We start from the raw sequence: 18351 nt of genomic DNA, 5'->3' as shown, positions 1-18351 counted from the left end.
ACACCAGAGTTACCAAAAAACCCTTGTACAATCCACATTAATTAAACCATCTCTAAAAGAGAGTTAGGGTCAGTACAGTAAATATCCTTATCATACTACTAGTGCAATGAGATTTTTCAATTTAAAACAACAAAACAAAACCAAACACTCTCTCTCTCTCTCTCTTGAAGCTGTTGAATCAAAACCCTAGCACAACAAATTTACTCAGGTAATAATCTTGTTCCTTTCCTCTTTATGTGAAATCATTGTCATTGAGCTGGAATTCTTTTCATGTCTTGAAATGGAATTATGTTTTTTTTTTTTTTTTTTTTTTGCTGAAATTAGTCTCCATTGTTTTAGTTCTAGTGGTTTATTTAATTGCTGAGCTGGAAAGTTTGAAACTTTGTGAAAACTTGTAGTTGAATGAGTTCAATTTGTGATGTTTCGCTTGGAATGTACGTATAGGTAGTTAAAGGTGTGATATTTGCTTGTTAAAAGAAGTAACAACATTGAATAAAGTGTAACTTAAGTAGGAATTAGGAACATTTACTTGAAAGTTTTTCATGTAATTCAATTTGGTTGTTTTTGTGAAAGCATTATTATTTAACAACATTGTGGCATGGCTAAGCGAAACAACGAGAGAGGTTGAGTTTAGAAACATTGGTTAGTTTTGTCAAATGAGGAAGTTGAAAAGTGAGGCTAAGTGAGCTCAACTAGAAATTTATTTAGTGTTCGTTCGGTTAGCTACAATTTTTAATCATGTTCTCAAAATTAAAGATTACTGAGCTTCATGTATCTCTATGGAAAATTTCGACTAGAAGAGTGTGCGAACGGAAGCTTTTATCCTTGAGGGATTTTTTAAAAGTTTGCATTCGATAGGAGTAAACAGGTATACTGTTTTTTTAGGTCATTAGTTGGTTATGTAAGCACCTGATGCTCACAGTTGTTTTCTCGTAAGTTGGCTTTGAGTCAACCTCAAAATTATTGGCGTTATGTTTGCTATCTTCTTATAATTGGAGACAGGGTGCTTGTTGTTTTGTGTCTTCTGTGCTGATTATTTTCATTGCCAGTAAGGAGTGGACCTTCTGAATATCATTGACATTATATTTTGTCAATTGTTAGTTAGTTTACTATGTAATTACCTCTAATATTGTTCTAGAGTCTTAGCCTCTTAGATCTCACTTCCCATTGATGTATTCATTACTTTGGTATAAAACTTGTTTTGGTGGGTTTAGATGACATATGGGTTGACTGTTGTATTCATTCTCCTTTCTGGTGCAGCGTTTGCTCATTCTTTAATATCATTGGCTCTGAATTGCCTTTCAGTTCAGTTTTTGGTCTTATTTTGTTGGACGACTTGGACTGTTTAGAGATGTTAGAATAATCCTCATATGTCTCGACTTAATTATTGGTATCAAATTCTTTTTCATATGTGCTGCCTATGTTCTTTTCCCTTCTGGTGGATGCATTTTTGAAATTTGATTGTATAGAACTTAAACTGGGCGGCATTTTTCTGGACAGCATCCTGATATCTGAATTTCGAGAAGTTCATTTCTTCATTTTGCACCTGATATCATCCTATTGATTATCATTCAGAATTTTCTCTTGCCTATCTCTACTAGTATTGCTACTACTTTATCTTCCCTTTGATGAAAATCTTTCATACTGAAACTCCTTGGAGCCTTATCTCATGGCACGGATTCTATCAAGATTCTCATTTCTGCAGTTCCTTTTTGGCCTCTCATTTTGTTTCCAACTTTCCTTGTTTGTATTTTCCTCCTTCAAATGCTTCTGGCATATGTGCTTCCTTCACAGTTGCTTTGCAAGCTTACCATCTTAGACTCAGAAGATGCCAAGAGTAACCAGGAGTAGGAAAGAAGTTGAACCTGAAAAGCCTGCTGAAACAGAGAATCCAGTTGAACCTGAAGAGCAGGTGGACCTTGATGGAGACAATGAGGGCGAGGAGCAGATGGAGGAAGAGGTTGAGTATGAAGAGGTAGAGGAAGAAGTTGAGGAGGAGGAGGAAGAAGAGGAAGAGGAGGAGGAGGAGGAGGAAGAAGAGGAACAAGAAGAGGTTGAAGAGGACGAGGAACAGGCAAGCCCTGGTGCTGATCAAGATATGAAAGCTTCAGATGTTGAGGACGATGAGGAGAGCAGGAAGCATGCCGAACTGCTTGCGATTCCCCCTCATGGTTCTGAGGTGTATGTTGGTGGTATTCCGCATGATGCTTCTGAGAAGGATCTGAAAGGCTTTTGTGAGTCAGTAGGAGAAGTCACTGAGGTAATGTTTATGGTTTTTATGGTGGTTTTACCTCTCTTTGTTACACCTAAAGATTTGAGATTGACATTTTTGCTATTGCAGGTCAGGATGATGAAAGGCAAAGACTCGCGAGAGAATAAGGGTTATGCGTTTGTTACCTTTAGGACTAAAGATTTGGCTGCTAAGGCCATTGAGGATCTGAATAATACTGAATTTCAGGTAATATTTTCACTTCAATGACTAAATATTACTTTCTCTGAATCTGCCGCATCTGTTTATTTTTCCAGGTTTTTGTTTTTTCTATCTATATGTAAGTAGCATGGACACTTCATATTTTAAAAAAATATGTGTTGGTCACACAGACACTTGTGTCGGATGCACGGACACGTTTTGCACACCATTCAAACTAGGGAAATAATATATTAACATAGTTACAACTCCATGATATGCCCCTTTCATATTTATATATTTGTAAGGAGCTGCTTCCTAAGGTCTTGAACCGAAGGAGTTCTTTGGGACAAAGGATTAAAGGAATGGTGGTCCTCAACGCCACAGTTCCTAAAAAGGACTGAACATCACGAGCTAACTTACTACAGATTTATCCCATGATGTATCAGCTTGTGTACGCTATTTGCATACCTAGCATCTATCTGTTAATTACATTTTCCTTTGTAACACTATTCTTTTGGCAATACAATTACCTTTAAGCAAAAAAAAAAGGTCTTGAACCGAAGATTTAGTTGTTTAGCTAAAGAATAGTAATAGTTTCTTTTTTAATTAGCTTTTTATATAATATCCTCATGTGAGTGCAAAGGGCCATTACGAAACCTTAGGATGGGAGAAGTGACAGTTAACAAGGTCAATGATTAGTCAATGGGACAAAACCTAATATCCAATTAAGGGTGGGCCGTGACCTAGGTACCACTATTATTGCATGGTCCAAAAAGTAAAATTTGTTTTTTGTGCATGTGGCTCTGTAATCTTGACAGTTTGTAACAGTGTTAGTCTTCTCTTAACTGCTGCATAACTTTACAAAGATAATGATGCCTCTTGGTGTTTGGCTTATGCAAATTCATGTATTCCAGGGGAAAAGAATAAAGTGTTCCACCTCTCAAGCAAAGCATAAGTTGTTCATTGGTAATGTTCCTAGAAGCTGGGGAGAGGATGATCTGAAGAAGATTGTGACTGAGATTGGGCCTGGAGTCAATGCAATTGAGCTGCTGAAGGTTGTTTTTGTCTTATCTCAATTTTAAACTTCATCTGGATTTTCCTAGTATCAATTAAGGATGGGTGTTCTTGCCAATATCTCAAGTAGTCGGGAGAAGGCAGTCAAATCATATGTTTGTTGGCAGCTTATGTGCTCCCTTTATTTATTTAGGATATCTTTTGTTTGCTTGATAAGTGTTTTCAGAAAACAGATTTTATTGTGGTATTCTCCTGTCAATCAAACACACCAGCATAAGTCCCTTTCTTGCATACATCATTAATACTTTCTCGTGATACAGGATCCTCAAAACTCCAGTCGTAACCGTGGTTTTGCTTTCATCGATTACTATAACCATGCATGCGCTGAATATTCAAGGCAGAAGATGTCAATTCCAAAATTTAAGCTAGAAAGTAATGCTCCAACAGTGAGCTGGGCTGATCCCAAGAATGCAGAATCTTCTGCTGCTTCACAGGTATTTCTGTCTTTGCCTTGCCTCCATTCGTATGCTTCTGCTTTCAGAACCCACCTATCTCTCACTGGGTCACAGGAACCTGTCTAGTTAATCTGCTTTACTGTCAGAAAGTGGCTAGACTAGCAAAGATTGTACTGTATACTTCCATATAATTTGGTTCTCATCTGCTGTATGCCTGTTTGTTTTCGTTGAAAAGAATGTTATAGTTTGAATGTCGTGTTAACTCGGCCGCAATACTTAAAAAGTTAATGCAAGAGTCTTTCACTTTTCATTGCTCTGTTTCATCTTTAATTGTTGCCCCACCCAGAAAAGACTACCTGCTGTGATGAAATATGTTTTCATATTCTTTAATACTTCCATGATCTGGTGGGTGCATATAATCCCAATTCTGGGTTTGTTAACTGTCAGTTTTTCTCATACAGGTTAAGGCAGTCTATGTTAAAAACTTGCCGAAAAATGTAAATCAAGATCAGTTAAGGGAGCTGTTTGAGCATCATGGGGAGATAACAAAAGTGGTGCTGCCACCTGCAAAGCCTGGACAAGAGAAAAACAGATTTGGTTTTGTGCACTTTGCTGAGAGGTCAAGTGCTATGAAAGCACTTAAGAACACAGAGAAATATGAACTAGATGGTAATCCTCATTTCTTACTGGTTTTGTGAATCTCTTGTTTACTGATTGGTCATGGGATAGAATCATAAAGCTCCACAGTTTTGTTACTAACAAATTGTTTGAGTGTGTGTGTCTTGTGGGGCGGTTGTATTAACTTTACCATTCAACCGCTTTACTGCCTTCGCTTCTCTGGTTTTGTCTTTGGCTACAGGTCAAGTTCTTGAGTGTTCCCTTGCAAAACCACAGAACGATGGAAAAGCTAATGGGTCTGCACAGAAGTCATCTTTACTTCCGAGCTACCCACCTCGTATGGGCTATGGATTGGCAGGAGGTCTTGGTGCGGGGTACGGCGGTCTTGGTGCAGGGTACGGTGCGGCCGCTGGCTTTGGGCAGGTGAGAATTGCGATGCTCAATCTTCTGAGTAAAGAAAAATGAGTTTGGCAGTCAATACAGTTGGTTAAAATAAAACTCAGTATATTTGGATGTTGGTTAAGAAGATCCAGAACTCGCATAGTTTCTCTTATGTTAGCTATGGCTCTTTTGTCTTATGGGCTATCTTAAAAGTGGGTCATTAAATAGACTAGACCAAGTCAATTTGTATACTATGTACAGGTTGACTGAACAAATCATTGTACAAACTACCTGGACCAGATTTCGAGTGAAAAATGTAGAACAATTAGTTGCATGGAATTTTCCTCTGCTAAGACTGTCAAACTAGCTAAGTTACAATGACACGGATAGGTGTGTCCTATCAGACACGGATATGAAGTGTCTGACGTGCCGAAGTATAAAAAATTGAGGTATATCATATATAGTATGTGTCCAACACGGACACGTGGATACGTTGTTTGACAGTTGACACAGATTATTTTCAAAATATGGCGTGTCTGTGTAACATAGCAAGCAAGATATTTGTTGGATACAGTTATCGTTTTGTATTTTCCTTCAGAAATCTTTAGTTAGTTACTTTGCATTGATGTAGAAAGTATCTTGTATTTCCTTTGCAGCCATTGATCTACGGTAGAGGACCCACACCTTCTGGCATGGCAATGATGCCTATGCTTTTACCTGATGGACGGATCGGCTATGTCCTGTAAGTGTAATGCAAACCTTACATGTTTCTCTTTATTTCTCATTGTATTTGCATTATAAGAACTTTTTACTTTAGTGCGACATATAAGAAAAGTCTCAATTAAAATCTAGAAGTACGATGCTGGTGTCTGACGTCCTTACGAGCTATCTGCTACTATCAATTGTATTACACAAGTGATGAACTCTTCAAGCCTTAGAAGAAGAAGAAAAATATATATATATATATATAAGCCAATCCTTCAGAGATTTAAAGAATTAAAGATGTCAATTTGACCTTCTGACAGTTCAGCTGTGTTTAAGGCTTTAAACTGTCACCTGTTTATCAAGGAGTCCTCCGGGTCTACAGTCAGAAGGTAACACAGTAACACTGATTTTCTTACTCCCTCTTCTTGCAGACAACAGCCTGGAGCACAGCCGCACACACCACCTCCACAGCAGAGGAGTGGCAGGAGTGGTAGTGGCTCGAGTGGGGGAAGACAGAATAATGACAGTGGTCGTGGGCGAAGGTATCGCCCTTATTGATGACTTGCTCTAGGTAGTGCCAGGAAGGACATATGCTTGTTCTGTGTTGTTGATTGTTCCACAGTGATGTTTAGTATGGCTTAACTGTACAACAACAGTAAATTATGGTAGAAAATATGAATGTTTATTGAGAACTCAAGAGCAAAGAAGCATTTATGTTTTGATGCCGAATTCAATTAGTAATCCCAGTGCGTATGATGTCCTGAAGTTTGAAGAATTTGACTTCTCACAAGTCTTCTATCTATGAAATTCTGAGAATGCAACTTTGATCTAGTTATAGATTCTTTTCAATTTGATCAGCATTTCAGTCATCTGTAATTCTGTATAACATGAAATAATTTTATACAAATTTTGAACGCTCTTAATTTCCTAGTGGATAATAGGATTTTGTTTGTAGTCGGATCATCCAAAGGCAACAGTAACAACAAGAAAAGTAGATTATCCAAAAAAAAAAAAAAAACTCACTTAAACTTTCTACTGACGCTCTAAAGACAAATTTTGGCTGGTGGTACGCTATGCGGATTCCTCATGCTCAGTGAACCAAAATTAGCCTCTATCAAGTTGTATGCAATGTAATCAATGTTTTAAAAAGCGCTAGGCGGTAGGCCTTCTTGGTAGCGCCTAGACATGCTAGGTGTTTTTTTTCCCCTAATATATCTTTTAATACACACTTACTACAAAAAATGAAAAAAAATTATATTTTCCACCATAAAAAAAAAAATTTATTTACCATAACTCAAAAAATAAATACAAACAAAGATACTTATTAAAAAAATGCGTAATATTTGAAGAAGATCGATTTTATATAAAAACATACTCTTTCTTATAGTGATATATAATTTACAATGGAATTTAGTTTTTAAACTCATTCAAATCTTAAGCCTACACGTGTATTTACTTTTGGACATTTAATCATTCATTAAAAAAAAAAAAAAAAAAATTGATTGGACTAATTTTTAAACGACTTGGGCCTAGGCGAGTCGGATCCACAACCCAAAAGCCCACTATTTACTCTCGTTTCATTCTGAACGATTTGAAGAGCAGAAAAAAAAATGGCATCAGCTGAAAACGAGAGTGAAAGAGAAAAAGAGACAGCAGCATTTAACTTAAAAGAGAAAGTAGAAAACAAGTATAAAGAACTCAGAGAGCATGCAGAAGCGTATCCATACGTATGGGCATCGTATATATTCGTATACGGTGGACTTGCTTTATGGACTACTTATAGATGGAGAAAACTTCGTAACACTGAAAACAGAGTCAGACTTCTTCAACAACGTCTTCGTAAGCTTGTTGAAGCTGAAGAGCTTTCTTCTTCTTCAGCCACAATTGATAAACCCAAGGAATAGTTATTAGGTAATGTGTTTGAAGAAAATGTTAACCCCTCATTATATTTAGTTTTGTTTTTGGAATGTGGTTATGATTGTTTTTGGTGTTTTTTAGGTTGCCCGGCGAGGAAATGTGGAATTGGATCAGAATGGATAAATGGGTAGGAGTTATTTTTTGGCTTTTGAATTGATATTTTGGGAGTATTGATAAATTGATTAGGGTTTAGGGTTTTTGGTGAATGAAGGGTATTTTGGTTATTGTGATGAGTTTTACTGTAATGTGTTACGGTTTAAGATGTAGGTAGTGTGATACATTTGGTAGTTCACAAATGAATTCACATGTTTTATGGAATTCAGAAAATGCGCAAATGATAGTGTTTGTGATTTTTTGTAGAAGTTATATAATGTCTTTGAATGAATGCAGTTTCGAATAAGAATAAAAATTATTGCATTATGAACCATAGTTTTAGTATAGTTATTGAGGCCGTGACACAATAACTTCATATTTGATCCCTATGGTTTTACTTGTACTGTTTCCTGCCTATGTGTTTCCATTCTTAAGCAGTCATACACATAGGTATTTAAGATTGTTTGGCTATGTATGACAGTATGAGGCCTTCTTGTCGAGTAAGCTGTCGCCTCTAGCAAGGTATATGATCATTTATATAGTTCATATCATATATTCTACTACATTTTAGGGTTAGTGCATATTCATGACTCGAGTGCTGGTACCAAGTCCTTTAGAATTGCTCACTAAAATTAGACTTTTATCGAGCAAAACCACTCAAATATGCATTGTGTTAGTAAAGTGAGATATGGGATTTTTATAAAAGTGTAAATGAAAAACTGTTGCCACTTAGAAGTATGTTGTGGGCTATGAAACTTTTTCGGGATTGTGCTACCTCAGAGTCTACTTAAAAACTTAGAAGTTGTGACTTAAAAGGCAGGTGATTATCTGTGAGAGGCTTTCTACGTCTATATCAAAAGCTACTTTATTGACAAGCACCTGGCAGAAATTACAGGAAAAACCTGCAGTTTGAAGCCAACATCACATAAGCCTTAGCAGATTCTACATGATTTAACCTGAACAAAATTAGGTCTAATTGGTCTTACACCACTTAGCCTGTTTGTTGTGGTGCTCAATGACCTTAACACTTCACTTACAATTGAAGTGTTGAAAGTGAAGGATATTGGATAAATGTTCTCTGCCAGATCAATGTGTAGTAATAAACTTAGGGTTCCCATCTTTTCCTTGACATTCCTTTCTATTGTGTCGACCTTTCATATGGAAAAGGAAACGTTCTCACCCCAGAAGGGCACCCTAACCCTTTTGAGTAGCGCTACTGCATGATAGTCGAGTCAGGCTTAAAAAAAAAAATTAGAAAGGAATAATATGATAAGTGAGTAGCATGTGTACGATGATTTGAACTAAAATGCAGGATGTAATGTTTGTCTAGTTACATTAGGTGAACAAGGTGGATGATAGACAATCTGGCAACAGAGAGGAATTGAGAGGAAGTGATGATAGCTCATTTTAAGAATTTGAGGGAGTTAAAGTCTCTTCTATATGGGGACTTTCTTACTCTTGAATTGTGAATTTTCCTTGGCTTCCGAAACCAATAATTCTTTTCTAATGTCACTCCTTCACTATTGATTAGTTCTTTGGTTGTTAAAGTCTCCAGAAGGGTTGTTTATGAATAATTCAAGGCATGCATTCTATACGTCAGCGAATCTTTACTAAATATATCTCTTTAACTTTCTACGCTTCCATTCAAACCCACAGCCGAGGGGCTGCCTTTGTTTCTGGATTTGGTGACTACAATTATAATTCAAGTTTCATATAGCCATAGGGCTAGGAATGATGGATTTGTTGTGATATAGGTAGTTAAAGGTGTGATATTTGCTTGTTAAAAGAAGTAACAACATTGAATAAAGTGTAACTTAAGTAGGAATTAGGAACATTTACTTGAAAGTTTTTCATGTAATTCAATTTGGTTGTTTTTGTGGAAGCACTATTATTTAACAACATTGTGGCATGGCTAAGCGAAACAACGAGAGAGGTTGAGTTTAGAAACTTTGGTTAGTTTTGTCAAATGAGGAAGTTGAAAAGTGAGGCTAAGTGAGCTCAACTAGAAATTTATTTAGTGTTCGTCCGGTTAGCTACAATTTTTAATCATGTTCTCAAAATTAAAGATTACTGAGCTTCATGTATCTCTATGGAATTTTTTACTAGAAGAGTGTGCAAACGGAAGCTTTTACCCTTGAGGGATTTTTTAAAAGTTTGCATTCGATAGGAGTAAACAGTTATACTGTTTTTTTAGGTCATTAGTTGGTTATGTAAGCACCTGATGCTCACAGTTGTTTTCTCTTAAGTTGGCTTTGAGTCAACCTCAAAATTGTTGGCGTTGTGTTTGCTATCTTCTTATAATTGGAGACAGGGTGCTTTTTTGTTTTGTGGTTGCTGTGCTGATTATTTTCATTGCCAGTAAGGAGTGGACCTTCTGAATATTGTTGTCACTATATTTTGTCAATTGTTAGTTAGTTTACTATGTAATTACCTCCAATATCGTTCTAGAGTATTAGCCTCTTAGATCTCACTTCCCATTGATGTATTCATTACTTTGGTATAAAACTTGTTTTGGTGGGTTTAGATGACATATGGGTGACTGTTGTATTCATTCTCCTTTCTGGTGCAGCGTTTGCTCATTCTTTAATATCATTGGCTCTGAATTACCTTTCAGTTCAGTTTTTGGTCTTATTTTGTTGGACGACTTGGACTGTTTAGAGATGTTAGAATAATCCTCTTATGTCTCGACTTAATTATTGGTATCAATTATCAAATTCTTTAAGGTCTCAAGGAGAACACTGCAACCCCTGAAATTCTTAAGGACGAAGTACTGAAGGAGTATGTGGATACAAAGGTATTTGAGAAGAGTTCACCAGAGAAGAATAGATAATAGTTTGATTGGATACTCTGCTATAACCTCAGGTTGTCATTTAAAGGTCTAATGGTTTTTTCTAAAGATTAAGTGGAGCAAAAATAATAGCTTTTATACAGAAGTCCTTTCGTATGCCATTTCTGTGCGCAGGTTGTTATGTCAAAGTACAGAGGCCTTCAAAATAAAACTTGGGACGTTGTGCTTTTACAATGTGATTGCCTGGTGGATGCATTTTTGAAATTTGATTGTATAGAACTTAAACTGGGCAGCATTTTTCTGGATAGCATCCTGATATCTGAATTTCGAGAAGTTCATTTCTTCATTTTGCACCTGATATCACCCTATTGATTATCATTCAGAATATTCTCTTGCCTATCTCTACTAATATTGCTACTACTTTATCTTCCCTTTGATGAAAATCTTTCATACTGAAACCCCTTGGAGCCATATCTCATGGCACGGATTCTATCAAGATTCTCCTTTCTGCAGTTCCTTTTTGGCCTCTCATTTTGTTTCCAACTTTCCTTGTTTGTATTTTCCTCCTTCAAATGCTTCTAGCATATGTGCTTCCTTCACAGTTGCTTTGTGAGCTTACCATCTTAGACTCAGAAGATGCCAAGAGTAACCAGGAGTAGGAAGGAAGTTGAACCTGAAAAGCCTGCTGAAACAGAGAATCCAGTTGAACCTGAAGAGCAGGCCGACCTTTCACATGGGAGAGGAAACGCTCTCACCCCAGAAGGGCACCCTAACCCTCTTGAGTAGCGCTTCTGCATGATAGTCGAGTCAGGCTTAAAAAAAAATTTAGAAAGGAATAATATGATAAGTGAGTAGCATGTGTACGATGATTTCAACTAAAATGTAGGATGTAATGTTTGTCTAGTTACATTAGGTGAACAAGGTGGATGATAGACAGTCTGGCAACAGAGAGGAATTGAGAGGAAGTGATGATAGCTCATTTGAAGAATTTGAGGGAGTTAATTTATACATACTGAGCGCGATCTCTTCTATACGGGGACTTTCTTACTCTTGAATTGTGAATTTTCCTTGGCTTCCAAAACCAATAATTCTTTTCTAATGTCACTCCTTCACTATTGATTAGTTCTTTGGTTGTTAAAGTCTCCAGAAGTGTTGTTTATGAATAATTCAAGGAACGCATTCTATACGTCAGCGAATCATTACTAAATATCTCTCTTTAGTTTTTACGCTTCCATTCAAAACCAAAGCCGAAGGGCTGCCCTTGTTTTTCTGGATTTGGTGACTTCAATTATAATTTAAGTTTCATATAGCCATATGGGCTATGGCTAGGAATGATGGATTTGTTGTGGGGGCTATACCACTCTTAGTACCTCGGTAATGGTGTAAATTCATGTGTTGGGCATTTGGTTGCTTGTACTTATTTTCGATTAATGTGATGTTTTTTCGATAAAAGCAAATGATCTTTGAATCTCTCTTTCAGCATTCTGTAGAAATGTACTTTAGTTACCTTTAACAATATGCTAATGTCTAAATGTAATGGCGGATGCCCTGTTGGAGACCCTAAGCTCTGCATTCTTAGTTATCCTCTTTTGTTGGTAGTTGTATGGAAGTGTCTGTGTAGATTTGCTCCATGAAATTTGTTTCTGAAGGTATGCCATAACATTTGATGCGGGTTAGATATGCGTGATATACATGTGTTAGGTAGTAGCTGTCTTCGTATAGCAACTGAGGCTACTCTATTTGCAGGGTGGATTCAGTTTTAGAGTACTGTTTTCTGTTACTTAGAATTTTCTTTATATACTTTTCCTAATAAAAACTGTTATGATGTGTTCGTTTTACACTAGAGAGTAGCGTGTTTCTTATTAGCGTTGAGCAGTTTAAGGTTACTTGGTTAAACTCCTTGGTTTTACATAGGTTTTGCCTTTTGTTCGTGCTATTTTGTTCCTATCCATGATACTGTAGTTTGGAATATTACGTTTTAGCTTCTTATGTTCTTTTTCAACTGTAGTGCTTTCATGTTTTGACAACTTACAATGAACTGGCACATATGGCTTGTATTTGGGCTCTGGATTTGTTTGTTTTTAGTCCTCACATTTGCTTCCTTCGGTCGTCATGGAGCTGCATTATCCAGAATGTTTATTTGAATTCAGATCGTTCTCAGTGCTTATGTTTGCTATGCTTTGAAGATATATGGTAGGAAATTTACTATGGTGCAAATAGCCCGTGTTGTTGGCATCAATAGTTTTGCTAGGAATCAGTGAAAATCCATATATTATTAGGATCATATGGGTGAGGAAAAGACTAGAATTGTAATGAGGACATGTGAGAAAAGTTTTTAAGTTATCTGAGGTTTTACCTTACCATGTGAGGCTTCATCATAGCAAGGGCTATTGATTTATTGAATATGATTAAGGTTTTAGCTTTCTTCAGGTCCAGCCACCGCTCACCAGTCAGCTCTCTACTGAGATGCCCTTTCTGAGTTTTGACTTGCTGCAGTTGCGGGAAAAGGAGACTAGCTCAGGATTTTGTAGTCTAGAAAGAATGGAAGTCAGGTGAAAGTCAAGCTTCATGAGTAAAATAATAATAATAATAATAAAAACAAGTTGCGGGTTTTAACACAGTTTCTTTCCGACTCATTTTTTTTTCTCATTATTCCTCTAGTTGTTGTTGCTATTATTTTGTTATGATTGTGGCTACGCTCAATATGGCATTCATGAAACCTGGCTTTAAGGCTCTTATTAGAATGGTTCAATGTGTCTAGAAATTTATTCAGATGGACTTGTCTGAGGCTCTGAGCAATTCAACTCATACTTTCTTAGCCTTTTGAACAAGTCCACTGCAGGGCAGGTCAGAGGCTGGGATCTAATGAGAGATGGCTGTCATTGTTGATACCAGTTATTTTCTAGGCAGCTGAGCGACTGATTTCTTGATTAGCCCTTTGTTGATCTTGTTCTAGTCATTTGAGGTGTCCAACCTGATATCAATCACATTAAAATCCCTTGTTTATTTGGTTTTTGTTGATGAAAGATTGGGTGGAGTAAAGATGGGCTTTGGTAAAATGAATTTGATTGCCATTTTATAAATCATCAAGCATCACTTAATTGCACCCCGTGATTAGACTGTGTTCCTCATTTCCATGAGTCTTTGGTCCTTAGCTCGTTGTTGTAGCTGCTACACTGTCTCACAAGGAGGGCAATCTTTCTTGCATTGTCAATTGAGTGAGTAGGGTGGAGAACGGGAGAACCAAATGACTAGGCATGACCATGATGTATCTTAGCTTGTAACACTAGGTTGGTATTTTAAACACGGGATGTTGGTGCTCTGGGTACTCTGGTAAAATCTTTACACCTGGGTAGTCGTAGCAACTTCAAGTTGATCTGCATTTTTCTATGTGGTCTCTATATTGGCCTTGCTTGTGGGACCTTCTCTATCAAGATATCCGGTTAAGCTCTCAGAAATCAGAACACTTCTCGAACATGGCGTTCGCTCCTACAAAAAAGTGTGTACCCAAATACAATCTGCATTTGGCGTGCTAAAATAGTCAGATGGATACCGTACGAACTACAAAGACAGCCCCTATTTACTTGGGAGGAAATCCTAACTTTGGTCTGGATATGATGAGATGAAATAGTCTGCAGTGCTATGCCCAAAACTGGTCAGATTGCAATGGAAATATTTGAGACACAAATTGGAATGAAGCGAACAACCAAGAACCAACTCAAAAGAGCAAACATATGAACATCAAATAAAATAAGTGTATTCAACGCTAAAAGATTACATAGAGTCATAGACGTTCAGACAAAATAAATAAGCACATAAAAGCACAAGGAAGCCAAATTAAACAACCAAAACCAATCCATTTCTCAAAGAATAGAAATCTTCTGATTTCTTCAAATGGTCAAGTTAGAACAACTTTGTTAGCAACAAATTGGGCAGTGAATCAATCCATTCTCATTGCACTCTTCACACTTCACCATCTTCCTCTCCACTTCATCCATCACCTTACAACTCCCACTACAATCCATACACATAACAAACCTCAATCCAGCACACCCTTCACACGGCGCGCTAGCCTTCGGAATTCCATCAAACAAAATCTCCTAACTGACCTTCATCTTCCATCTTCATCATTTCATCAACTCCACCTATCAACCTTCCCTTCACAAACACTACAGGAACTTTTATATCCTTCTTCCCTAATACCACCCTCAACTCCTCCCTATAGCCCGAATCCATTGAAATATCTCGCTCGAAAAACTGAATCTGTTGTGATTCTAGTATCGAACGGACATTATTGCAATCTTCAAAAGTTCTTCTAATTCCCCTCAGTGTAGTAGTGTAAATAATAACACTACATTCACCTCCAGAGGGACACTTCTTTTCGAATAACCCAAGCATTGCTTCTGATTCTTTTGCTTTACTGTTTCTGGGCTTCGGAGAAATCGAAACCATCTTCTTAATCTGTTCTTCCTCAACATGAAGTTCTTTCTCGAGTGATGCAATAAGCTCTGGATCAAACAATGGACTTAAACTTCGCCTCGACTTTGAATTACTGGAATCGACTTTGAAGCTATTCCTTTTAATATCAAATGGAGTACTCTTAGGAGGAAGTCTCAATGTAGGTGCAACCTTCTTTCTCATATTTCCAGTAGAATTAAAAGCTCTAAGAACCTGCTTGGGACTTGGACTTGGGGTCACACTGAAACCATTCTGTCTTTGCTTAATATTCTCCTTGCCTGAAAACTTCTTCAGCTTATTCGGAGAATTAATCTGATTAAACACCCTTGAACTACTATTTCTACTACCAACCTCTCCAACCCCTTTGGACTGTTTCTGTAAAGGTGTAGAAATACCCGATTCATCTTCAAGATCACTCATTAACTCCCAAGCATTGATGACTTCTGGTTGTTCAATCCTTTTTTTCGGAGAGTTGCGACGAGGTGGGGAGATCTTTTTTACTTTGATGATGGGTGAAGCTTTCACTTGTTCAACAACATGAGGAGAAGGAGGAAGTGGAGCAGAGATTTGGTTTAGAGCTCCATAAGTGGTTGAAGTGAGGGAAACAATATGGCTTCTATAATCTAGTAAATCTTTGTCGAATTCTTTTCTGAAACACTTGGAAGAAACACAGCCCATGTTTTCAGATTAATCCTCAAAGTTGTTCATTCTCTGTTTTTGGTTATGTGGAACTGTGGAAATAAATATTTTGAATTTTAACGTTCTGATTGTTTCTAAAAAAATGAGAAAAAGCTAACGGTCAGATGGTCCAACGGTCGGAAATGTTTTTAAGTGGTGCAGTGAAGGGGTGATAAAAGGGCCGGGCCCGGCCCCTCAAACCATAAAAGCCCTCATTATTGAGGGCCAGGTCAGCCCGCCCTTATTTTGTATTGAGGGCCGAGTCGAGTAGGGTCAAGCATGAAAACTCAAGCCCTTAACCCGCCGCCGACCCTCATTTTTGAAGGCTAAATGAGGGTCGGATCGGGCCCAGTCTAATTATATTTTACTGGTTTACTTTTTTTTTTTGTGATTTTTTATTTATTTTTATTATACTTTAATTATGAATATCAATTTTAATTAAGTATACAAAACTAATTCTTATGTCTTTAGAAAAAATAAAATAAAATAGAGAGAGATGGTGAAAGAGATGATATTCTTAAAACATCTACATTTTTCATATTTAACTATATTGTTAGGTTGGACTTGTTTTTATGTATGACTTATATACCTATTATTAAATAAATCAAATAACAAAAGCGCATATGTTATGTTATGTTCTAATTTATCTCCTATTGAAAACTAATTTAATGAATTTTTTTATACAATTTAGATAATTATAGTATAAAATATAAATATAATGTAAAATAACAAAAAACATGTTTTTCTTTTAGGATTTACACAAATATATAGTATAATACATAAACTATCACCCCTATTTAGGGTTTACACAAAACAATCATAGTTCACTTTTCTTTTTATATTTGACCTCTTTTACTCAAATTACAAAATACCCCATATGATATGTGGTAAACTATTATTATTAAACATCATTTGTAGTGAAAATATTTAGTTCAAATAGGGATAATTGTGGTACCCTACATATATAATGTAAAAAAATAAAATATATCTTATGAGTACTGAGGGATAAGTGAGGGCTTGGCAGGGCCAAATAAAGGCCGGAACCATGCTCAAAACCTAAACCCTAGCCCCCCCTAACAAGTATGAGGGATGGGCTAGCCCGCCCCTCAAATCTGTGAGGGCCAACTTTTTAGGGTTTTGACACGCATTTTTGAGGGCCGGGTTGAGGGCCTGAGGGCCAAATTATCACCCCAGCAGTGATCTAGTAAGGTGCTTTATTTTTGTGTTAAGGTACAAGTGGGTGTTCCAGACTACTAGGGCCTCCGACCTAATCCATGGTGCAAGTAGGGCCTTTACTTGTGTTGATGAATCTAATGGGCCACCTCGAAAGGAAAAGAAGTGCAAGATAATAATGTTGATGTAGGAAAATGAAGAACACATCAACCTTTAGTCGGTTTAGTGGGCAATAACCTTGTTAGATCAATTTTTTGTCATTAAGGAATTTCGTTGATCTACAATCTACATGTTGTTCTCATAACATATGGGATATTGAGTTTTCAAGTAAAATTGGGTGCAAACAGGGGAGGCTCAAGGCAATCGGGGGTCCTAAGTAAAGTTCCAATAAAATTGTTACATCTTATACATCGATATGATTTGTTTACATTATTTCATATGAATGCAAACGCTTAGTTTATTTAACTAAAAATTTAGATGATAACAATTATTGTAAAAATTGATTATAACATTTTCTTTTTTCTTTCTTGAATAGTCTCCTCCACAATTTTTCCCCCACAAACATTTTTTTTTTATAACAAAAAATTTAGAAGATAACAATAATTGTCAAAATTGATCCTAATATTTTCTTTATTCTTTCTTGAATAGTCTTTCCACAAACTTTTTTTTTTAATTGAATTTTATTGATAAAAAGAAAAGAAATACAAAGTGAAGTAGAAACATAAGAGTGTTGTAAGGGAGATCCTCACATACAAAGAGATCTAAGACAAAACACCATAAATACATGAGAAAGAGTGAAAGAATAAAAAAATGTCCTACACCTATAACATCGTAGCAGATTATGGCCAAACAATAATGTCACAAACTTGAAATTTCAATAGATTTATTTAACAAAGAATTACACAAGAGAGAAAGAATTCTACACCAAATTAAACAATATAGAAAAACCAAATAAGACAAAAAAATAATAGAAATAATATTGAAGTGTTGACTTCAATTTGATAAATTGTCATAAGGTGTTGAAGAAGTTTAATTAGTTATGGAGGCGTGTTTGTTTATTTATTGGAGAAGGCAAAAACGCTAGGGAAACAAAGGGGTTTAATGCGATTTTCTAATTTACAATTTTCCAATGTAAAACCGTTTATCTAACGGATTAAAATAAATGAAAAACAAATAGTGAGTTTTTTTTCCGATCACAATAAAACAATAATAAATTTAGGACGGTAGGTGTGCTAGAATATATTGGGCCCTTAGACTGCAGGCCTAAGCGTCGCCTTATTTTGCTATAGGATAGAACCGCCCTGGGTGCAAACTGCAAAGAGTTCGTTGAGATTTGTAGTCCCTAATCGGACATTCAAGCCTTGCATCATAACATATCTAATCATTTGCTAATTGGTTGTGCGTAAAAGTGGATAAGGTACTTTGGTTAGATATATTATCCTAATTAAATTGGCCATTTAAAGCATTGCATCATAGCATACAACATACAAGATCTGGGTGGCTCCACTAATCACTCATTTGCCAATCGGTTGTATGTTGATGAGCCGAATACAAAAGTACTCAACGTAAGTAATATTATTAGTCTACATGTTTAGCTCTAAGTTGCATTATATTATATATGTGAGAATGCTCATTGAGATATTAATCGCAAAATTAAGCAT

General features: G+C 36.5%; 2 protein-coding genes and 1 pseudogene across 4 annotated transcripts; 2 read left to right on the top strand and 1 right to left on the bottom strand.

Annotated features, from left to right (window-relative positions):
• The first annotated feature begins 71 nt into the window (after positions 1–71).
• On the top strand, positions 72–6414 carry LOC147482909 (heterogeneous nuclear ribonucleoprotein Q-like). Of its 2 annotated transcripts, none has more exons than XM_086576278.1 (9): positions 72–208; positions 1795–2260; positions 2342–2458; positions 3325–3465; positions 3745–3918; positions 4341–4548; positions 4739–4920; positions 5535–5620; positions 6015–6414. In XM_086576278.1, exons 2-9 carry the CDS (start codon positions 1829–1831, stop codon positions 6139–6141), a joined length of 1467 nt encoding a protein of 488 aa, XP_086432404.1. In that variant the 5' UTR covers positions 72–208; positions 1795–1828; the 3' UTR covers positions 6142–6414. The 2 variants fall into 2 exon arrangements, with proteins under 2 accessions (XP_086432404.1, XP_086432405.1); XM_086576279.1 differs by having other exon boundaries at positions 78–208; positions 1261–2260.
• Positions 6415–7150: 736 nt separating this feature from the next.
• On the top strand, positions 7151–13153 carry LOC147482908 (uncharacterized). 2 transcript variants are annotated; one of them, XR_015206284.1, is made up of 3 exons: positions 7151–7494; positions 7582–7627; positions 12812–13153. XR_015206284.1 is itself a non-coding variant. In XM_086580826.1 (2 exons), the coding sequence occupies exon 1, from the start codon at positions 7194–7196 to the stop codon at positions 7485–7487; it is 294 nt and encodes a 97-aa protein (XP_086436952.1). In that variant the 5' UTR covers positions 7152–7193; the 3' UTR covers positions 7488–7494; positions 7582–7924. The 2 variants fall into 2 exon arrangements, 1 of the variants encoding a protein (XP_086436952.1); XM_086580826.1 differs by lacking the exon at positions 12812–13153 and having other exon boundaries at positions 7152–7494; positions 7582–7924.
• A 963-nt stretch (positions 13154–14116) lies between these two features.
• On the bottom strand, positions 14117–15676 carry LOC147482907 (uncharacterized protein At3g28850-like; annotated as a pseudogene).
• Between the last annotated feature and the right edge of the window lie 2675 nt (positions 15677–18351).

Source organism: Coptis chinensis, chromosome 8, assembly GCF_015680905.1.
Source record: "Coptis chinensis isolate HL-2020 chromosome 8, ASM1568090v1, whole genome shotgun sequence".
NCBI classification, from domain to species: domain Eukaryota; kingdom Viridiplantae; phylum Streptophyta; class Magnoliopsida; order Ranunculales; family Ranunculaceae; genus Coptis; species Coptis chinensis.
This window is presented reverse-complemented; position numbering and strand designations above follow the sequence as displayed.